The sequence below is a fragment of the Hippocampus guttulatus genome, chromosome 11 (genome assembly GCF_054856545.1).
Source record: "Hippocampus guttulatus isolate MCC_2025c chromosome 11, RoL_Hgut_1.0, whole genome shotgun sequence".
Classification (NCBI taxonomy): Eukaryota; Metazoa; Chordata; class Actinopteri; order Syngnathiformes; family Syngnathidae; genus Hippocampus; species Hippocampus guttulatus.
This window is the reverse complement of record NC_141271.1, coordinates 17,136,845-17,156,892: the sequence shown is the minus strand read 5'-3', so window position 1 is coordinate 17,156,892 and position 20,048 is coordinate 17,136,845. Positions and strand designations below refer to the sequence as shown.

The 20,048-nt window shown below is 44.1% G+C and overlaps 2 protein-coding genes across 2 annotated transcripts; both read right to left on the bottom strand.

Moving 5' to 3' along the window:
- Nucleotides 1–16: 16 nt before the first annotated feature.
- LOC147198389 (acetylcholine receptor subunit alpha) lies at nucleotides 17–8,100 on the bottom strand. Its single transcript, XM_086122900.1, has 9 exons — nucleotides 6,953–8,100; nucleotides 5,304–5,446; nucleotides 5,168–5,212; nucleotides 4,940–5,049; nucleotides 4,348–4,543; nucleotides 3,244–3,481; nucleotides 2,365–2,588; nucleotides 1,029–1,265; nucleotides 17–939 (listed from the first exon to the last, which is right to left on the bottom strand). Exons 1-9 carry the CDS (start codon nucleotides 6,993–6,995, stop codon nucleotides 811–813), a joined length of 1,365 nt encoding a protein of 454 aa, XP_085979026.1. The 5' UTR covers nucleotides 6,996–8,100; the 3' UTR covers nucleotides 17–810.
- A 2,200-nt stretch (nucleotides 8,101–10,300) lies between these two features.
- On the bottom strand, nucleotides 10,301–19,478 carry chn1 (chimerin 1). Its single transcript, XM_086124317.1, has 7 exons — nucleotides 18,764–19,478; nucleotides 17,351–17,435; nucleotides 14,008–14,181; nucleotides 13,407–13,484; nucleotides 12,130–12,267; nucleotides 11,814–11,919; nucleotides 10,301–11,086 (listed from the first exon to the last, which is right to left on the bottom strand). Exons 1-7 carry the CDS (start codon nucleotides 19,013–19,015, stop codon nucleotides 10,915–10,917), a joined length of 1,005 nt encoding a protein of 334 aa, XP_085980443.1. The 5' UTR covers nucleotides 19,016–19,478; the 3' UTR covers nucleotides 10,301–10,914.
- Nucleotides 19,479–20,048: the final 570 nt, after the last annotated feature.

Below are 20,048 nucleotides of genomic sequence, written 5' to 3'. Positions count from 1 at the left end.
ACACTTACAAACGCCACTCAAATACAAGACAGAGCTATTTGAGGACATATTTTGCTGATTTGAGTCCCACCTTTCTGTTTGTATTTAATATTTGAAAAGTTACGCAGGGGTTGTTGTTCATAGGTTCCTTCTAACCATAATTCACAAAGTACAATGGCATTTGACACACTTCAACAGAACTCATAATATCCACAGCACATCGTAAAACATGCAAACACGTTACGATATAATCCCCATTGGATTTTTAAGGAGGTATGTTAACTTGTATTTTATCACATCATACAAGTACCAAAAAGGGGCAAACTAATCTATCATATTATATGATAAAGATGTCCACAATGATATTGTAAAACGTAAAGTCATTTTGAAGCACCAAAATGCGCAAAAGTGTCTCAAAAAATGTCACAAGGTTCGCTTCACATTGAGCAACAATGAGACTTTCGGCATCTTCGAGCTGTTATTGTCAAAAAGTGTGATACGTGAACTCCCTCTAGTGGTATTCAGGAGAATTACTGCCCGTGTCCACTTAAATTGTATCCATCATTTAATCTCGACGCAATAACTTATTTTTCAGCACTTATTTAGATATGATTATAATTTTCATTGAATGTACAATATCGTACAAAATCATCGAATCAATATTTAAGTGCGTTTTCTTTTTAGTTGTAAAACCTGTCTCGTTTTTGATGAACACTTACCAATCTATTGTATTTTAATGTTGGTCATGATGGTGGTACTTAGAAAACTAAGTATATATATATATTTTTGGAGGTACAGCACCTGTTTGTAAAAAGTTTGAATCCCGCTGATTTAGAGCATGCTGAGCTCAATGAGCCGTCCGGCAAACACGCCTAACGTGCCGATGAGACACACAGCCATGAAAACGCAGAGCAGGATGTGATCCAACACCATGGCCACAAACTTCCACTCCTCAGCAGCCTGGACAAAGTCAACAATAGGACACTTGTCATCCACACAATACAGTCTGCAGCGATGAATGATGTCACTAAAACCACTGTTTGCATTACATTGTTGGATTCTTCGTCCGATTTCATCGTCTCCGCGATGTACTTGATTCCTTCGATGGCACTGCGGACGTCTGGGTTTTTGGTGAGGGGTGACTGGTAGGGCACGGCAGAGGCCTGGTTTCCTGAGATGTCGGAGATGTCAAAGTCTGCCCCATAGATGTTCTTCACTGGTTTTTCCTTTCCGGGGCGCTTCATCGTTGAGAAGAACATAATGTTCGGGATGGTTTCGATGAAAAGCTGCTCCCCCCCAAAGAAAACAGATACATTTTTCTCAAGAATCATGATTTTTACGAGCTCTGCTTAATCATCAACACTTATTTAACAATTACTTTACTAACCACATTATTTAAAAACACAACTAGTATTTTTTGGGGGGCTTGAACAATAAGAACAACTTTAAAATAGAAATGACTGACATTAATGACAACAATGTTATTTAAGACAACAATGCAATTAAGTTGTTTGCGCCAAAACAATTTGCTTTGTTGTTTTTACTTAGATCTTTACGCTGGGGTACAAAACAAAGCATCATTAGTTATATAAGAAGTGTATCTATCAAAGGTGTTAATCTGTGGAATAATCTCGAAACGGACCTGAAAATGAGTAAATCGCTTGCTGAGTTAAAAAACAAATTCAAAAAAATAGTACAAACAACCTACATCAATCAGAGTTAAAATGATAAATTCAAAACATTAAATATAATGATAAATCAGAACTAAGTTGATAAATAGAGAAAGGTATATAAATATCCATTATGAATTTAAGAGAAAATTGACACAAGAGTGTCAGGGTGTGGAAGTATATAATCCCGATACAAACCAAAAGTTGTAAAAATATCACGGTTAAGGGTAAAGTATGAGCCTTAATGGAGACTTCTTTCTTCTTACTTTTTTCTTTTCTGATTGATATAAAAATGATTTATTAGATACAATCACATAACGGGGTAGGACTAGATAAGTTTTTTACTTCTTCCTACTCCCTTGAACATAATAACTGTGTTGAATGAAGATTGATTTCTTTCTTTTTACTTTTTTTATCTACCTTATTTTCTGTCAAATTATTACTGTATATATGTTTTATGTTCAATAAACAAACAAACAAACAAAATATAGACTCTGATTTCTTTGTTGTGGAATGCAGAGAAGCAGCAAAATGTAAAATATTTTGTTGAATTGCCCAACTTCAAATTCCATCAGTTGCTATTTATCCAGCTATCTGTCTTATCCTGTCTGTCCACTAGATGGCAGTATCGCAAAAGGACAGGATGCACCAATCCGCACCGTACAGTAGCTCGAAACACTCAGAGTGTGCGTCATCATCTCGTCATCCGGCTGACCTTTCGCACCCATTCTGGCATGGTGTGTGTGCTCGGGGAACGGTGGTGAGTGTTGATGATGATGACGGTGATGATGATGGAGGCGATGACGAAGACCATGGTGAAGAGCATGTACTTCCCAATGAGAGGCACCGCGCTGGACGTGGACGGGATCAGCTCCACGATGACCAGCAGGAAGACGGTCAGGGAGAGCAGGACGGAAATGCTCAGGGTCATCTTCTCACCTTGATGACACGACAGAGCAACTCAAGTTTATAATAAGCCATTGGAAATCGTTTAATATGAGGCTTTGTTCAGGACCGCAATGTTTTAAGCCTACTTTAAATTGAACATGCTAAAAATGTGGCTGCTCCTCAGATCAATTCTGATCCTGAGAAACAAACTCGATTGAAACATATTTGTGACTGGTAAAATGCGAAGCATGCGGTTTTCGCCACGGCGGTTGTGGATTTTTGCAGCGGTGACGTTCCAAACGGGGCGCAAGTGATGTATTATACATTAAAGCGAAGGCTTGCTTTCAGACATGGCAGCACAGAGGGACGCCGGGTAATGAAGCAGACATACACAGTGGGAGCAGGGCCAGATGTGCGCAGGAGCAGCAGAGGCTGTTTGTGGAGTAGTCAGAGAAACCTCAGGTTGGCACACGCAGTCGCACTCGGGAGTTGAGGATGCTGATTTTAACAACGAGGCATCTAAGCGTGTCTTGGAAATGCTGCAGACATTTTTATGACTTTTGCTTTAAAACCTTGCGGTGTCGAATTTAGAGCAATTGGGTCAGACAATGAATCAAATCCAAATTGCTTGTGTTGGATTCCTATTCAAAATCTAAAGAGCTTTTCTGGGAAAAGCATAAACGATAGAACACACAAAGTGGCTTACCGGAGTCTGTCGGCAGATAGAAGACAAGTCCTGTCAGGAAAGAGAAGAGCATGCACGGGATGATGACGTTGACGATGAAGTAGAGGGGGAGCCGCAGCATGAGGAAGTGGTAGGTGATGTCCAGGTAGGGGGTTTCGGGGCAGCAGGAGTAGTACACCCAGTGTTTCCAGCTGCGGAAGTCTTTCATCACCCACTCGCCGCTCTCCATGAAGTTACTCAAGTCGGGGCGATCGCTATCCTGCGGAGACAAAGCAACATCACCCCGAAGATGACGAGTCATTTTCAAAGACTGACTAATGGGATTACTGATGACGGCCAATATATTTTAAAATGTGTGTTTTAAAAGGATTGAATGTGGTGATATCCACGTCTACCTTTAATTTTGGAAAGCTAACAAATGCTAATAAACGACTCAAAACGTCATGTACGAGCTAACAGCTAGCATCAGTGTTGTAATTCTAAACCTTTAAATAAAACTTGGATTTGGACGCAGGCATTTATTTTCATATTACTGCAGAGTTGCAAAATGTCTGTCTTCACATATACAGTATTGTATTTGTGTGTCTGCATTATACCGCCCCCAGGTGGCGATGGCACGCACAGCAAAGGAGTAACCATTTTCTTTGAATTGAATTCTTGAGATTCTGTTTAATTGTCATGACTGAGTTTTTTTTAATTGCGTCCAATATAATAGAGTGCTATTTTTCTTCTTAAAACATACATTATTGGCTGCAACAGATAAATGGTATTTAGCTTGCTTTGGCAAACTGATTCGTCTTCAAAAATGTTGGTGATATAATTTTTATTATTTTTAACCACAATTAGACTGATATTTTACAATTTTTTGGTAGTGTTAACTCATCGGCGTAGGTGTCCCTCCACCCCCAATTTTTTTATTTTAATTACCCCTTGGATCAAAATCTTTATCCAACGTGCTAAGTCAAATCCTGAAACGATTGTGCTGGGTATAAATAACCCAACATTGGCTCAGTCCCTTTTGGACCCCATGCTGGGTTAGTTATTTCACCCAATTTGGGTTACTTCACCCCACATTTTTAAGAGTGCTTTGGAAACAAAGTCATCATTTGGAATGTGTGTCATTACAGGATTGACGACGACCAAGTTCCCGTCGTAGGTCCAGGTGCCCAGTTTCATGCTGCAATTCTGCAGGTCGAAGGGGAAGTGCAGCACAATGATCTCGCAGTAGCTCTTGAAGATGGCAGGAGGGTTCCACGTGATCAGTCCCGTGTGCTCGAGCAGCACTTTGGTCTCATGCACGATGGCAAAGTCACCGTCGGCGCTGCGGGCACAACAAAAACCCCAGCCGGTGTCAACATCGTTTTTTTTTTTTTGTTTGTTTTTTCATGATGACGCGAGGCGACACCAGCGCCCGAGGCCGAGCTCAGCTTGTTGTTTTGGCAGCCCGGCAGGTTGTCGGGAGTCGTGAAAACAGTGCTACGTGTCAGACGTAACATATGGAAAATGTGTTTGTGTGTGTGTACGCTCTACTACAGAGGCTATATTTAGCCCGATGAAACCTTAGCCGAGCTTCCACAAGCATATTGGAAAGAGTGAAAACGTGACTGACAGCTGTTTCGCTTGTTTCCAGGAGATCACTCAGCTCACTGCATAGATCAGGAATAGCGGACATGAACAAAATCAAAGCCCCCCCCCCCCCCCCCCCCCCAAGACATACTTGTTGTAGAGCACCAGATCGGGCCGCCAAATGTCAGTGGAGGGAATTCTGATCTTTCTGATGCCGCCATAATCCTCTGGGTTCCACTGCAAGTTGACATCTTTCCATTGCTGTAAATGAAAAGCAGACAATGGAAAGTTGAGCAATGATGGAATTAAAATTCATGGCAATGCTTCGAGATGTATTTTTGCCATCTCGAACGTGGACGAAGAAATGAAGTTCTCAAACCTGTTTGAGTCGCACGTTGCTATTAACGATCTGGTTGACTTCATCCTGCGGATGCAAATGAGCGTGTTCAGACGGCAGATAAAATATCAAATCTTTGCACAGACTTTGTGTGTGTGTGTGTGTCTTGAAATCTTACCACGCTGATAAGCTGGATGAGCTGCAGGCCCACGGTGACCACCACCGGGTCCTTGAAGTGACTGACAGGGCGTACCACCTTGTTGTAACCGGTGAAGAGGGTTTTGACAAGGCGGGTTTCTTCATCGGACGCCCAGGTGGCAGCTCCCAGACGAAAGAAAGCACACGGGAGACTCTCATAGGCTTGTTTACAAAGGGATTACCAGCAGTCATATTTAACCGCATGATGACTCCCGTGTGGGGTGGTGGAGTGTAATTGTGTTGGGAGAGCGATTAGGTTCTCCCGACGAACGTGACACAAATAGACGTGACAAGCGTCGGAAAGACGCTCGTTCTGAATGAGTGCAGCCTTTGTGTGCGCCAGGGTAAAACAAATATGTGTTGAAGCACACGCAATGATGAAAATGTCAACATGAAGCACGTTTTCTGAAACGAACGTCCACTGAACGAAGTGACTATTTTGAGGTTGAAATGACTGGAACCGCTGGAAGGTCTAGAACAGTGAAAATCGGCTTCATAACAAGAGCAAAATTAAGCAGAATAATATGCAGACATAAGGCACGGGGTGTCAAACCCATTTTTGTCGCTGGCCACATTTTAGCTACCGTTTCCCTTGGAGGGACATTATGACTGAAATCGTATAAAGAAGTCAAGAATAATGGTTTACTCAACTGTTGTTCAAGTTACTATCATGACGAGTTTGATAAGATTCTATATAAAATAAAATTCTTACAATGTCTCTCTTATGTATTACATATGAGCCTTTTCAATTTTGGTACATATTTTAGCACGCATCATGGAAGTTGCCATGTTTGATTTGCTTTTGCGGGCCACATGAAATGATGTGGCGGGCCACATCTGGCCCCCGGGCCTTGAGTTTGATACTGGTGACATAAGGGATAGGGCTGGACAATAAAAAAAAAGAAATCACCCCCCGCACCCCTGTGATTGCGATTTTATATGGATTACTCTTTTCAAGGTCCTCTTCCCTTGAATTGTTGTTTTTTTTTTTTTTACAAACACGAGGAATAAATGAGGTGTAAACAATATCACGTTCATTATACATACATGTTTTGGTCTTTTGCGAATATAAAGGCAAAGAGCCACGATTTAATTTAAGCAATCGGTTATCCACTTGAATTTGAGTTGTTCACTTCCTCAACACTTTGACTTGCAGTCTTTCAGGCGTTCATAAATCATGTCGGATGACCACAGCAATGGAAACAAATCTTTGGCTTTATCATTTCAACTTTTCATTTTTCATAAAAGAATGAATACGTCAACGTGGACCTCATTTCAATTTCAGAGGGACCTATTTCTATTTCTGAGTTCACCTTGAGGCCAAGGTCATTTGACAAAGACATATTTGAATGGTTGGATGCTTCACAATTGAAAAAAAAACTATGATGGAATCGCCTGCAAAAAACAGTTATCGTGGCACTACCGAGACGTGCTGGCAGATGGGGAAGAAGACGGAAAAACCAAACGAGGAAGCGATGCACGTGCCCTTGTCACTCACACATCAACAACACTCATTTGTTTTAATTTGGGGTCAGGTTGCAGTCTCCTGGCAGCCTCTTTAATATGTATGAACAATTTGAAACCAACAACAAAAAGGCGCATTCCATTCAGTGGTCCACCAGTTCTTACCTGTCAAGATGGTTAGATGAAAAACGAGTGAGGCCACGCTCATTTTTGTCAATCAATCCAGTCTTCCAAAAGTCCTCTCCGACTTCAACACGTTGCCTCTCGACCGCTAGAGAATTGCCAAAGTTGGACGTGCCTGCAACAATCTTTCACGACTGGCAAACGACTCGGGGCGCACGGCTCTTGGCAGCGAGCCGTGTTGTTATTGTGTCCCACAGCTGATGGTTGAGTTGAATGGGTGACAACGCTCGTTACTCGAGAGGGACACGATCTGTGTCGCGCTTTACGAGATCAACATGCCACAGTAATCCGTCACGAAAATACACCGCGGTGAACTTGACTGACGGCGCACAACTTGTAGGAGACATTAAATGACCCGCGATAAAAACCTCTTGCGAGACTAACACCACGGAAAGAGAAACTAGGAGAAACATGAAAGTTATATTGTGCAACCGATGGGCATTGATTTGAATTTGTAATTTATCAATGGATGGGCCATGCATTTGATACAAAAAAATGACAAAAATATAATCTAATTTAACCCATCGTTACTGCTAGAGAGGCTGAGAGGATGAATTTGAAATCAGATTGCTAACACAGATAACAATACATTGATTCTGAAGGCCCTGGGCAGATTAGATTTGCATAGCAACAACAGATAGAGGCTGAAATCCAACTGGACAAAAAAGTAAGGATGCCTAGCTGGCTAGCTGTCTTTATTTAAAAAAAAAACACACAAATCGTGACACGAGGAACGTCCGATCTGGCCGCAAGTCTCCTGTCGCAATGGTAACGTTTAAACGTGCCTTCAAAATAAAATACGCCGCAAATAAAAAGTGCATGAAAAATACGACTCAACCATCGCCGCATATTTTGCAGAGTGGGCTTGGTGCGTGAGAATCTCCCGTTGAGATAAATCCGTATCTTACGTAGGACTCCTGATACCGTCTTTCTAAAAGAAGCCTTCTTTTTCTTGGAAGTAGTAGGCGCCTCTTCTGTCTCTTGGCTGGGCCTTTTCCCCTTCCCAGAGAACTTTCCAAAGACGTTTGTTTTTTTTTACTCATTTTGCTAGCTCCTGGGTTTCATTTTTAGCGGTAACATATCACGTGACTGAGAAGCACCGCCTTCACCTGCGTCACGAGTGACATACTGTAGACATACTGCAGAGAATCCGGTAATTATTTTCAAAATAAAATATTTTTCAGATTCCGGAACGAATAAAACAGAAGTAATGTAAGTTATTTCGTCTTTCAGTGCGGACCGGAACCAAATAACCCGCGGACCGGTACCGTAGTAAGTGAATGGGCATTTCTTCAATATGCTAACCAGCATATTCAATTTAAAAAATATATTTTCTCATGTTGGAGTCACGTCTCCTGGGCTTGCTCGCCAAGTCGGTGGCCCCCGTGACGGGTCAGTTAACTCAATATCCTCACACCCAGCCGTGCGTTCAATCAACTGCTCGCTCAAGCACAGGCCTCATTCATCTCACTTAGGGTCAAATCACCGTTTTGGCAACATCTGAATTAAGAGAGATTTACCCGAACGCTCCCCAGCTCTCTCCAAATTTTCACCATAATTTCAGAGCCGTCATGTGACAGTGATAAGTCAACACTGAATTGAAGCACTTATTATTGAGTAAAAAATGTGAATCCTTGCTCAATTCCAATTCATGTTTTGAAAGCATTGTGGGCCTGCTAGCTTAATGCTAAAACATAATCCATGGGTTAACGAACCGAGCACCGTTGTGGCAATGAACACAAAAAAATATTTGAACACACGCACACATAGCTTACAAGAATACAGTACACATAAGCATATATACTTTATCTTCTGTAAAAGACAGCTAACATTTTTAACAGTATGTTTGACTTGGTATCATCTGCGACATGTCGTATTAGCTCAGCTAAAAAAAACGTTTTCTTAACCTTAAGTAAACATGAGTATTTTCTGTGTGAACAACTACGACGAGTCTTTGAATTTAAATGAAAATAATGTGTCGCGTCCGTATAGGGCGTACGGCTGAGTGAGCGATAAGAGTAGGATGTGGCTACGCGATGCAAACGCGAGCGACATAGAAACAGAATAAACCGCATTTGTAAATCTATTCAGCACAGCAAACGCGGCCAACAAAGGTCACTTATCTCATGGATGACAGCTCTTGAAATGAACTCTCATTAATGACAACGGGGGCCCATCCAGTGGAGACAAAGCAGCGGCCAACCGCAAGCTTATCGTAGCATCCAACGCGGTGATGAGAAGCTTGATTGCGACGTGTGGATGACGCTGGGATACATTTGGGGGGGATGCTTAACGCTTGGATGAAAATCCAATTTTTCCACCGCACAATCACCAGGAGACAAGTGAGGGTTTGGTTCACGTTAAGCAAAGGTGACGCCGGGGCCCGACAGCTGACTGATTGGATGTCAAATGCTGATTGGGTCTCTGTGGCTTTGTGGGATGAGGGGGTTGGGGAGGGGGGGGGAATCAAAACAAAACAAAACAAAACAAAACATGTGACGGTCATGAAGGCAAGACAACAATGAAAGGAGCAACGAATAGGACAAAGAATTACAAAAATAAGTGCATTGGTACGCAAAGTGGTTCTTGAATTATATCAGGCCACACACACACACACACACACACACACACACGGTACGCTCATTATGTGGCATCACTTGGCTGTGTAAATTTGCATGCGTGCGTTCGATGATGCTGGCTGGTTTGAGTTTCACACCGAATTACTGTGAGTGATGGAGGAGCTTAGGCACAGTCACATGGTGCGATGCTTTTAGGGACAACCTGTCATTGCTGATAATTATGCATAACAAAGGACAAACAGCGCCTTTCTCAAGGTTAGCCTGCAGCCAGCCGCAACACACACACGAACCACAAACGCAATATGAGTGATTAAAGTGTGAAGAAATTAGCTCTTTTCAGTGTTAAGATGTGCTTAATCATGAACGTATGAGAAACCGATGACATGATAGAAAGAAAATGAATAAATGCTTTATCGACGTGCAATGAAAAGCAGGAAAATCCTGTCGCAAGTGCAACTGAGCAATGTCCGCCATCTAGTGCTGAATGGTGATATTACAACTTAAAACTCGACAGTGGACCCCCGCTATTCAAGGGGCGTACGGACCGGATTGGGTAAAAAAAAAAAAATCTGTAAGTGACTCTTATTCAAATGCATCAGAAATATAATTAAACCAAAATTTAAAAAATATATATTTATAATAAAACTGATATAAAATTAAAATCAGCGAGAATAAGTTTTAGCACTGTCGCGACCCAACTTGCTACTCCACCGAATCGTTTAACTCAAGTGAATTGACTCCACTCGCGAGGTCGTGTTTTACCAGTTTAATAAACTAAACTGATCATGCACAAGTTGTGTACAAATGAAAGACGGTACAAAATTAATTGACAAATTGACGCCGTTTTGCAGTACAACAAAAGTCGGGCAAATGCACCAGTGTGTACACATAGACAGGAAAAGTCTGAAAGGCTCATTCAACAAAGAGGTCATAAAAAAATAAGACGTTGTAAAAAGTACCAACCCCCCCCCCCCACCAAAAAAAATCTGTAGCTTGTTTTTAGTAGAATCTATACAATGCTTGAAGAGATGACTTTATGATAGGCAGGCGGGAACGTGGACTAAATCTATCACAGCACAGACAGAAAAAAAAAAAAGTCACAGCGAAACAATCTTTCCACATGCTGAGATATGACTACAAAAGCACCGATGCATGCTGGTAGGTCAGCTTGACGCATAAATCCCCCGACAGAAATGGGGAGGCATAGAGTACAGAGTGGAAGGTTCATCATCTGCATGGTAGGAAGAGTCCATCCAAAGGGCAATTTTCAAAAAAAATTCATTCATTCAAACCTTTTTTTTTTTCTTCTCCTCAATAAAAAGCAGGTTTGAGGACCTGCCCGCAACAATTAGTCCTCGCGTGCGTTCAGAAGAGGGCGTCAACATTTTTAATGAGCACCTCCACCACCTGCCTCTGGTAACGGATGTCATTGAGGGCGGTCATGGCGTCAAGATCCGGACTGCGCATGAGGGTGGGCCCGAAAACAATGGCCAGGTTCTCGGCGTTCATTCGGTTGGATTTCTCGTTTTGGGTCACCCTGAAACATCAAAGTGGGCTTTCGTAATCACCAGGTTCTTTATATATTAGGCAGAATAACATTTCTCATTCACAAGTCATTTAGTTAAAGATATCTAATGAATAAAATAACTATTTGGTTCTTTAACATTTACAACAATAAAGCTATGAATTACAGGCAGAAGGTTGACTTTTTTTCGTATTTGATCGGGATGCGCGAGTACCGATACCGGATGTCGTCATTGGGCCGATACTGGCCTTATTTCAAGGTATTGGGTTCATCATCTGCATGGTGGGAAGAGTCCATACAAAGGAGGCCGATACTGGCAACTGATACTGAAGATACTTCAAAATCTGATATTGATAAAAGTCTTGCTTGCCAGCACTTTGTGTCCATTGAAATTTTATTTATTATGAACAGTAAAGGTCACGGCATTTGGTATCGGTGAGTCCTCAAGAGGGAATGCATATATTTGTATTGGTTTGAAAAAAGTGATATCATCGAAGATCCCTACCATTTATTTAAGTTTACAACAGAAAAAAAAATTCTTGTCCACTTTTTGCCAATAATTTTTTGGGGAGGGGCCTTAATGTCATGATCTTTATGTCTTAATGTGTACATTGAGACAATATCATCCTTGGCACAATAAAGGTTGAGAACGACCGGTCGGATAGCAAATATCAATCAATCAATATGCATCGAGTCTATTTGTAATCGCATTTTTTTTTCTATTGCTCTGCTTGCTCACCTTTTCAAATGCGCCATGAGGTACTTGAGCGTTTCGTTGTGTGACGCCGGCAGCAGAGCCAGCGCCTCTCGGAAAGCTTCAAGCTTCTTGTCCTGGTCCGACAGCTCTGACGGAAGAACGACATCGTGGTTAAAGTCGGCCAAAACTCCCGGGACAGCAGTCAAGGAAATCAATGAAGCGCTTTCCTGCCCCGGCGATGAAATCCATTAGCTTGTCAACGGGGAGAGCGCTAATGCATATTGCAGTCAACGCAGAATATTGACCGGATGGATTTCTGTCCACGCGTTTGGAAGTGCCGCGGCGGCGCGAGACTCACTTGCGGCCTCGATGAACCTGGGGTAGGCCTTGTACGAGATGACGGGGACGGGCAAATCCCGCAGGTAGAGTTTCAGAGCGCCCGTGATGATGTTGATGTCTTCGTACGCTTTCACCGAGATGTCCGTCTTCTCGCCAGCTGCGGGGGGGGGGGGGGAGGGAATGAGTGATGGCACAATGAGCGGATGGAACGAAACGACGGAGGAAAGGCAAATGAGAAGCGGGTTGGCAGTCGGCACTTCTACACAGCGACGGCAGGATCGCGCGCCGGCGTCGACGCCGATGGTGTGTTTTGGAAAGTGTCGAGCGAGCTTCGATGTCCGCTCGCTCTCTCTGGGTTGCGGGCGCTTTTGGCGAGCGGGCCGTGGCCTAGTTGTGCTGGCAAGGCTGAACATGGCAGCGCTGTGAGCTGGAATGACATTCTGTCACGGGTGATCTCCCACATGCCGATCTGGGAAAGTCCACTGCTCCGGTTAAAATTCACACGGCACTTGCCCGACACATCTCAAGAGCGTGTTGGAGCAACACCCATTTTTTTTATGATGATTATGTTTTTTTTTTTTTTTCACGCGGCTCTACACAAGAATGATGTTTTTAAATTGCCCTCGTTGCTGGTGAAACAAACACAATGTGCCAACACTACCTGGTGACTATTTGGAATGTGATACTTCAATATGCGGGGTGCAAGGTTGTTATAGTTTATGAAAACAAACAAAATACACCAAAAAAATTTAAAAAATTTCCTCGAACAAACTGAACTAAAAATGAAAGTGCTTTTCAAAACAGACAGCGAAGCGAAATGACACGGTGCGGTTATAAAACTAGCTCAAACTAATTCGAATGACTGTGTACTGAAAAAGTAGCTTGAGGCGTTGATTTCGCTGGACGGAAGAAGGAAAGTTGAACAGCCATTTGGGAATTGTTGTTTACTTCATGATTCAACATTTCTTTTGATTTTGTTTTCATCTTGCATTTGACAAATACTTCCAACAAAAAACTAAAACTAATACTAAAATGAATAAAAAATAAAACAAAGCAAATATGAGTTATCAGAATATTCCAAAAAGAATTAAAAGTATAATTCAGAGCTGTCCGCCCCCCCGTAAAGGGGTTTCGTGTCAACACTGCATGCGAAGGACACGCATCCTTTCAAACGTGCCGCCTTTCTAATTCATCTCAAGCGACGGTCCGTCATCGTTTGACGATGTGCGCGGCCGTGCCAATCAAAATCGGTCGGCGGCGTGAGTGGACAAAAAAAAAAAGACGGCAAGTGCAAACCTTTGTCGAACGCCGTCTTGACTTCTTCTACGGAGTCGCTGAATCCCGAGACCCTGTAGAGACCTTCGGACTTCAGTCCTGAAGGACAAGGAAGACACTTCAGGGAAAATGAACCTCTGCCTTCGGTCATTTGAGATGATCTATCTATCTTCTATTTATCTATCAGTCAAAAAAATACACACACACACACACACACACACACACTATTTTACATGCACGCACGCGTGTGTGCACGTAAAATAATGTGCATGTCAGACTAAAATAATGGGCAGATGCGAATTGTTTTCTGCATGGCTAAGCAACCTAATAAAGATATAAATCAAAGCGAGCTCCAGATGTCAGTCAGGGGCAAACAATGAGGAAGCGACGAGCTCCTCCTACATCATTTGAGTGAAATACAATCAACCTGGGCGCTCGGATGCGCTGCGGCCAATTTCTCGTGAGATACTGAGCCGACTCTCATCAGCAGCGGGTGAATTTAAAAGGGGCCGGCAAAGAAGGGAATCGACGCATCGCTTCGATTCTTCGCGTGTATCGTTTCAAAATGCCACAGAAATAACACGAGTGACGACCCGGAATCGTTTTTTTCCGGCACACTCACCTCTTGACTCAATCTCTCGTATGCACATGTCCACCACCATGGGTCGCGCCGTGTTGTGTGCGTTCACCAAGGTGGTGAGGTCGCAGCTGTACACTTTGCGGACGTGTCTCAGGCTGGGCTTGCAGTTGTCGGGCACCAGAGGTGAACATTGTTTGTGGACGTTCACGCCGCAGTCTGCAACGAGAGCGCGTGGGGGGGGGTTGAGAAGCCCCTCAAACGTTGTCCTTTTGTCGAGCTAAAGAATAGATCTTGGTTGATGGGAATGCTTTCAGTTCATCAACCTAATTGAGCTTTTGTATTGATTCAAATTCCACCGTGAAATAATTGTGGGCTTGATTGTGTTTAGGGGGGGTAGAAAAACACAACAAAGGTCTTAGTCTTCTCAATCAATATGTGGACATGGAATGTCATGAAGCCCCTCCTCCTTGATTATTATACACGAAAACAGTCTGCAGTCGGTGGTCCTTGATGACCGGATGGATTTTAGCGACTTGGATAAAAGGTTCATCACGGGCTCAAAACGGGTGCGGCGATGGGATTAAAAATGTTGCGACTGGTCGTTTAATCTATAAACCCAGTCGGGTTCTGAGATTGGCAGTCGGGTACATTCGTGGAGTTCAGGGTTCAAAGCAAACATGGTGCATCGGCATTTAGCTGTTACGCTGCACATAAATGGAATAAACTGCCCACAGAACTTTAGTTAGACCCAAACGTCAATGCTTTTAAACCCAGGTGAATTTTCTTGTCTGCCTTGCCTTGAAAATTGAAAAGAAAACTTTGGGAGCGAATAGGTGAAAAACCGCCACAACAAAGAGTGTTGGGGGGTGGTGGTGTGCATGATGAGCAAGGAGCAAAGCGAAGAAAGGGTGGAGACTTGCCAATGGGTGTTTTATAGATAAACCCGTCCGGACCAGTGAATTTGCAGGTGTGAGTAAAGAGAGAACCACTTCACCGGCTGTTTCGGGGCAAGGTCCACCGTGTTGGGTGGACAAGGGACCAGTGGAGAACAGGCAACATGAGAGGCCCCCCACCTCTGCCTTTGTAAAAGAGGCAGACGCACGCAGCGAATCAGAAGAACGCTAAAAAGGACGAGACGTGGAGGCGGGCCGCCGCTGTTGAGCTCTGCCCCCCCCCCCCCTTTTCAAATCCAAGCTCATGCAGCAACAATGGCAGCGGAAGCGGCAATTCAGCCGCTGCGGGCTACTCCAGACCTACTTTCGCAGACTAAAATGGAGCAGCTCCTCCAGCTCTTAGATCTTTTGAGTCCTCTCTAATTTCAGTGAGGTTTTCATCTGCATGTGTTTTTTTTTTTTAATCCACCCACACCCCAAATTTTCAAATTTTCCTTCCGTTTACCTTAAAAACCTACTCCTTCTCCACGTCGAACCTGGAGACGTTATTTAGATTAAACGGGCTCCCAGGAGAAAAGGATGCAGCGTTTATATGCATCGATGCAGAAATGTAATTACCTTAAGAGATGATTCTCTTAAGGGTATCTGACAGGGAGTATAATAGAGGAGGCCTGGGTCCATGTGTGCGCATGGAAAGCCTCCGAGGGTCCCAGGTGGGGTGAGGGAGGGTGCGGTGGACGATACAAGGAACACCAGCAGAGATGGGGATGCAATTTTACTGCACAGTCAGCGGTTTGGTCCGGTTGCCATGGCGAGGAGACCACGGCTGCGTCTGGAATGGTGATGGTTAATGGTGACTTCTTCCACCAATTGACTTGCCCTTGCTTTTTTTGTTGTTGTTGTGGTTTGCGAGTTTGATAAATAATTCAGATTTAATAAAAATGAAAGGGATGAGCCGCGCGACCAAGCTTGATGGGTTCGAAGTGGCTGCGTTTTAAGATGTGTGGAAACGGAGCTGCTTCCCCTCGCTCTGAGCTCGGCGCCTCATTAAAGAGACATGCCAGCTTTGTTTTCCTTCACGGGCATGATGAGATGATGCCGGGGGGGGGGGGGGGGGGGGGGTTGATGAGCAAATGTGGCACAACAAGCACCAAGCAAAGGCTGGCTCCCTGGAGCTCGGCCAAAACAGTTGAGCTCATACAAAAGGGGGAAAGGGGGCGGCAGAGCACGTTTTTTTTTTGTTTGTTTTTTTGGTATGCAAATCTGAGCACCATGAGCTACTTTGGTGCCCCAGATTCTGACGCTGGTGCTGGAGAGTGAAGGAATGGCAGCACGGGAGTCTCCAAAGCCTAGACTACAAACATACGCGTCTTTAATTTGGACGCTGTCGGCTTTCAAAACGGAAGCGTTAACAATTCACGTCGACGCTCCCGCTGACGCCGAGCGTATGTGTGACACACTTTGTCTCATCAATAAAACATCCAACAGGCAATCGGAGAAGGATGTGAATTTTCACAGCTACAGCGAAACAGAAGCCTCGTAAGGAATACAAAGTGGCGACAGAACTTTTCGGGCTGGAAAAAAAAAATGGTTGATGAATTTTAATTGAATTGTTGAGCACGGAATAAATAATCAGACTGTGTATGCAAACTCTCAAAACAAATTGGTCAAAAAGGGAGCAACCACTGCTTGGGTCAATTTGACGCAATTTCCCTCAAAAACTTGGGTCGGATTTGTTGGGTTAATTGTGACCAAAATTATTATGGTTAATTAAAACCAAAATTAAAATTTATAAAAATATTATGGCTAACAAAACGAAACGATAACGGTTAAAAAAAACAAACTAAGATGAACTGAAACTATGCTATTCCACTTCTATATCAAACTAAAATTAAGTAGAATCATAGCAAAAATGTATTTTGTTTTTGACTTTGTCAATTCATTTCATATCACAGTTTGGTAGAAGGATTTTCAGACAGTTGTTTGGTGATTCTAGGTTACTTGACTTTATGACAATATTTAGGAACTGCATTTGACAAAAACTCCAAGTATGAACCCCCCCCCCATAAAACTAATACTAAAACTAAAAAATGATTACAATGAAACCCTTTCTAAAATTAAAAACGAATAAAAACAAGCTAACTTTGCTCTAAAAGGTACTTTAAGCTAGCTGAATTTGAAAAACAAAACGCCAAACTAAATAAAATGATTGGAATATGCAAATAGAACAACAAAAGGGTTGAGATAATTCTGTTTCCAAATTATTCTGATGCTCACAAACATGGAGCAATTGAAGTTACATCACCGTCACCAAGGCCTCGTTGCACTCGATGATCCAACCCCCTAATCCAATGTTTTCACTGTTGGGATTGTAGATTAAAAGGAAAATAATCCCGCTCCAGATGTACTAAAAACCAAGTAACCCATATACAGCAATGCTCACTTTTGTAATCAGCGAAGGAGACACGCGAGCCATCGGAAGCGATTGGTACCTGCACACTTGACCCCCTGCGCCATCAGCCCCCACATGAAGCTTGCACAGTGCTCGCACCAGTGAGGCCCACGGAAGGTATGCACCTGCGGCACAAGAGGACAATGACGGATCATCGTCATTACGAAACAGCGGACCACTTAAAAAAAACAAACAAAAAATCTGCTCTCCAGAGTTATGCATCATTCTCGTCTTTGTCAGAAGGAGCCCCGGACTCATTTTGTGGACGACACCGAAATACTTTTTTTGGTTTTATGATTGCTTTAATCTCATCGTTAGATTGCATTATTTTTAATAACCTGGAAAAATCTGTTCCACCCCCCCCCCCCCTAAAGAAACCCTGAGTTTCTAAATATGCTTCCTTGCTCAGTAAAAAGCAACAAAGAAGGAAAGGAGGATCCAACTGTGAAAGAGGTTCAAACAGAACCTTCTGCTGACAGCAGGAATGAGTGTCAAGTCTTTTGCCATGGTGGCACAGTGGGTGGGGGGTCGTGGGGGGGGGGAGCCCACTAGCGTGATGGGAAATTTGCTATAGAAGCAGCCAACTCCACCAGGTAGCCAATCAGGAAGGCCCCTGGGAGCCCGGAAGCTTCCAGTTTGAGGCTTCGAGCAGACAAATCGAGAAGTCGTCGAAATAATCGGGTGGCCAACAACGAGCTGAACGTTTTACTTTGCAATCCGCAGATTGAGGCTGCCGTTGGAAAACAAAAAGCTGTACGGCCTCTTGCCTGAATTGAAATTTCTGAAACTTGTTTTTTTTGGGGGGGGAAAGCAGAACATCAATAACAAAAAAAAAAAAAAAAAAAAAAAAAAATCAGGAAGAAAAAATTGGTCGCCTCCTGAGATCAGAAGGCTCCATCTGGGTTCCTGGATGTTGTGGTTTTCATGGGAATGGCTTTTAAATCCAGGAACTGTGCTCAATATATGTTAAGAAGGAACATTTAGTCGTAAGAGACGGACGGGAACAAAGAAGGAGGCAAGAGGGCGGCAGCACTTCAAAGCCTTGCTAGTAACATTTCCCTTCCCGCTCTCAATTCCAAGCAGACCAAAACACCAGCGCTGGAACTACGGCATGCGGAAGTACAGTACACTCGAGCGCAGGTTTTTTTTTTTTTTTTTGCTCACTCCATCGGCCTAATTTCTCCATCTGGCACTCAAATGAACAAGCGGCGCTTCACAGGGCACCCCAGCAGATTTCCTTTTCATCGGGCAGACCAAAACGGTTGCGTTTTTAAATCGCATCTTCTACTTGGCGACTGCCCCCCCCCCCCCCCTCCCCCACCCGTTCCCATCGCATTTCCCTCTGTGGAAGCGTGAGAAGCTGGCCTCCAGCCACACATGATGAAAAGAACCCAACGTTTCGAAAGGTCACGCGAGCCGCCCCCGGAAGTTTGTTTTGGAATCTCACTCTCACCTTGAAGTTGTGGACTTTCTCCGATATCGGCGCCAGGTCGCTTTCCTTCAGCGAGGCTCTCCGGACCAAAGAGGTGAGCTGCGAATAGGCGAAGATTTTAAGCGGCTGCCAGAAAGTGGCCGTGGGTTTCTCGGGCCCCATCCTCATCCCCAGAGCGGCCGCCAAAATCTCCTCCTGGTTGGCCTCTCGTTTGGCCCTTTGCACCAGCGACTTGTCCTCCTCGCGAGCCTCATACGGCTCTTTCGACGGCATCCTCGGCTCGGCCGTCTCCCGGCTCAGGCGAAGAGACGGTCGCCAGGTCCGAGCACGAAGAGCACGAGTCCTTGCCGAAACGTCGGCGAGGTGAGCTTGAAATGACTTCGATGAGTCCACGCGGGAGGAGTCCTGGTACGCGGAGCTCGCAAAGAGGACTTGGTGGGGGACCAGACAAAGGCTCGAGACCAAACGGCCTCGTTGCGCTTCCCTCGGAACACGTATGCAGATGAGCTGCGCGGTGGCGTTAATCCTCTCCTCCCTGCGCTGAGACGATATTCTCCCTGGAACGGAGGCAGCACGCGCTGTTTGGATGCTGTCGGGGGCAGACAGAGCGAAGGGGGGGGGGGAGGACTGTGGGGGTGGGTCCTGGAGTCGTCAACGCCGGATTCAATGGATCACCGCCAGCCAATGGCGGCGCGGCGCGCGTTCATCGGCCACGGTGGTTGCCACCCCCCCCACCACCACCACCACCACCAGGCTCACGCTATGAGATAGCCCAGCGGAGAAGCTGGAGCGGTAATGAGCAGCGAATGAGTCACGCATCAGCACCGAGAGCGCTCGCGACAGCAGTGGGGCCCCCTAAAGGAAGAGAGAATTGATTTGGGAAATTGCCTTGTCACAGATTTGGGGGGGTGGGGGGGAGATCAAAAGATTGCATTTTATGATCTCCCATATCAATATCAAGTAAGTTATGAAACGACGATTTGATTTATTGAGGGCAACAAATTGTAAGAGCCCGTGTAATAAATCAGATATTGTTTCGTGTAATACAGGATCGAATAAATGACTACTTGTGTTTGCTTTAAAAAACAAAACAACAACAAAAACAAAACGTAAGGTAAGAGAATCGCCTTCGAAGCAGTAACTGAAATCCTGCTTTTGCGATGTTGGGTGATGTGCTGATTTCGTATCGCTTGTGGATCAATTTTGCCCCCCCCCCCCCTCCTTATTGGCATTCTTCAATTGTTTTCAATTGGAGGCTTTTTAACTCATTCAGTACCAGTCAATTCTGGACCAAGTCCGAAAAGAC

Bases quoted from the DNA above. Each gene is read 5' to 3' on its own strand.
- LOC147198389 (XM_086122900.1), bottom strand. From the start codon at position 6,995: ATGAGCGTGGCCTCACTCGTTTTTCATCTAACCATCTTGACAG. The intron at 4,544-4,939 runs GTATGTCTTGGG...TTGTGCCCGCAG, and splicing joins GATCTGGTGCTCTACAACAA to CGCCGACGGTGACTTTGCCA. The intron at 940-1,028 runs GTAATGCAAACA...GACTTTGTCCAG, and splicing joins CGGACGAAGAATCCAACAAT to GCTGCTGAGGAGTGGAAGTT.
- chn1 (XM_086124317.1), bottom strand. From the start codon at position 19,015: ATGCCGTCGAAAGAGCCGTATGAGGCTCGCGAGGAGGACAAGTCGCTG. The intron at 14,182-17,350 runs GTACCAATCGCT...CTCTCGTTGCAG, and splicing joins GCAGGGGGTCAAGTGTGCAG to ACTGCGGCGTGAACGTCCAC. The intron at 12,268-13,406 runs GTTTGCACTTGC...CCCCCCCCGCAG, and splicing joins CAAGACGGCGTTCGACAAAG to CTGGCGAGAAGACGGACATC.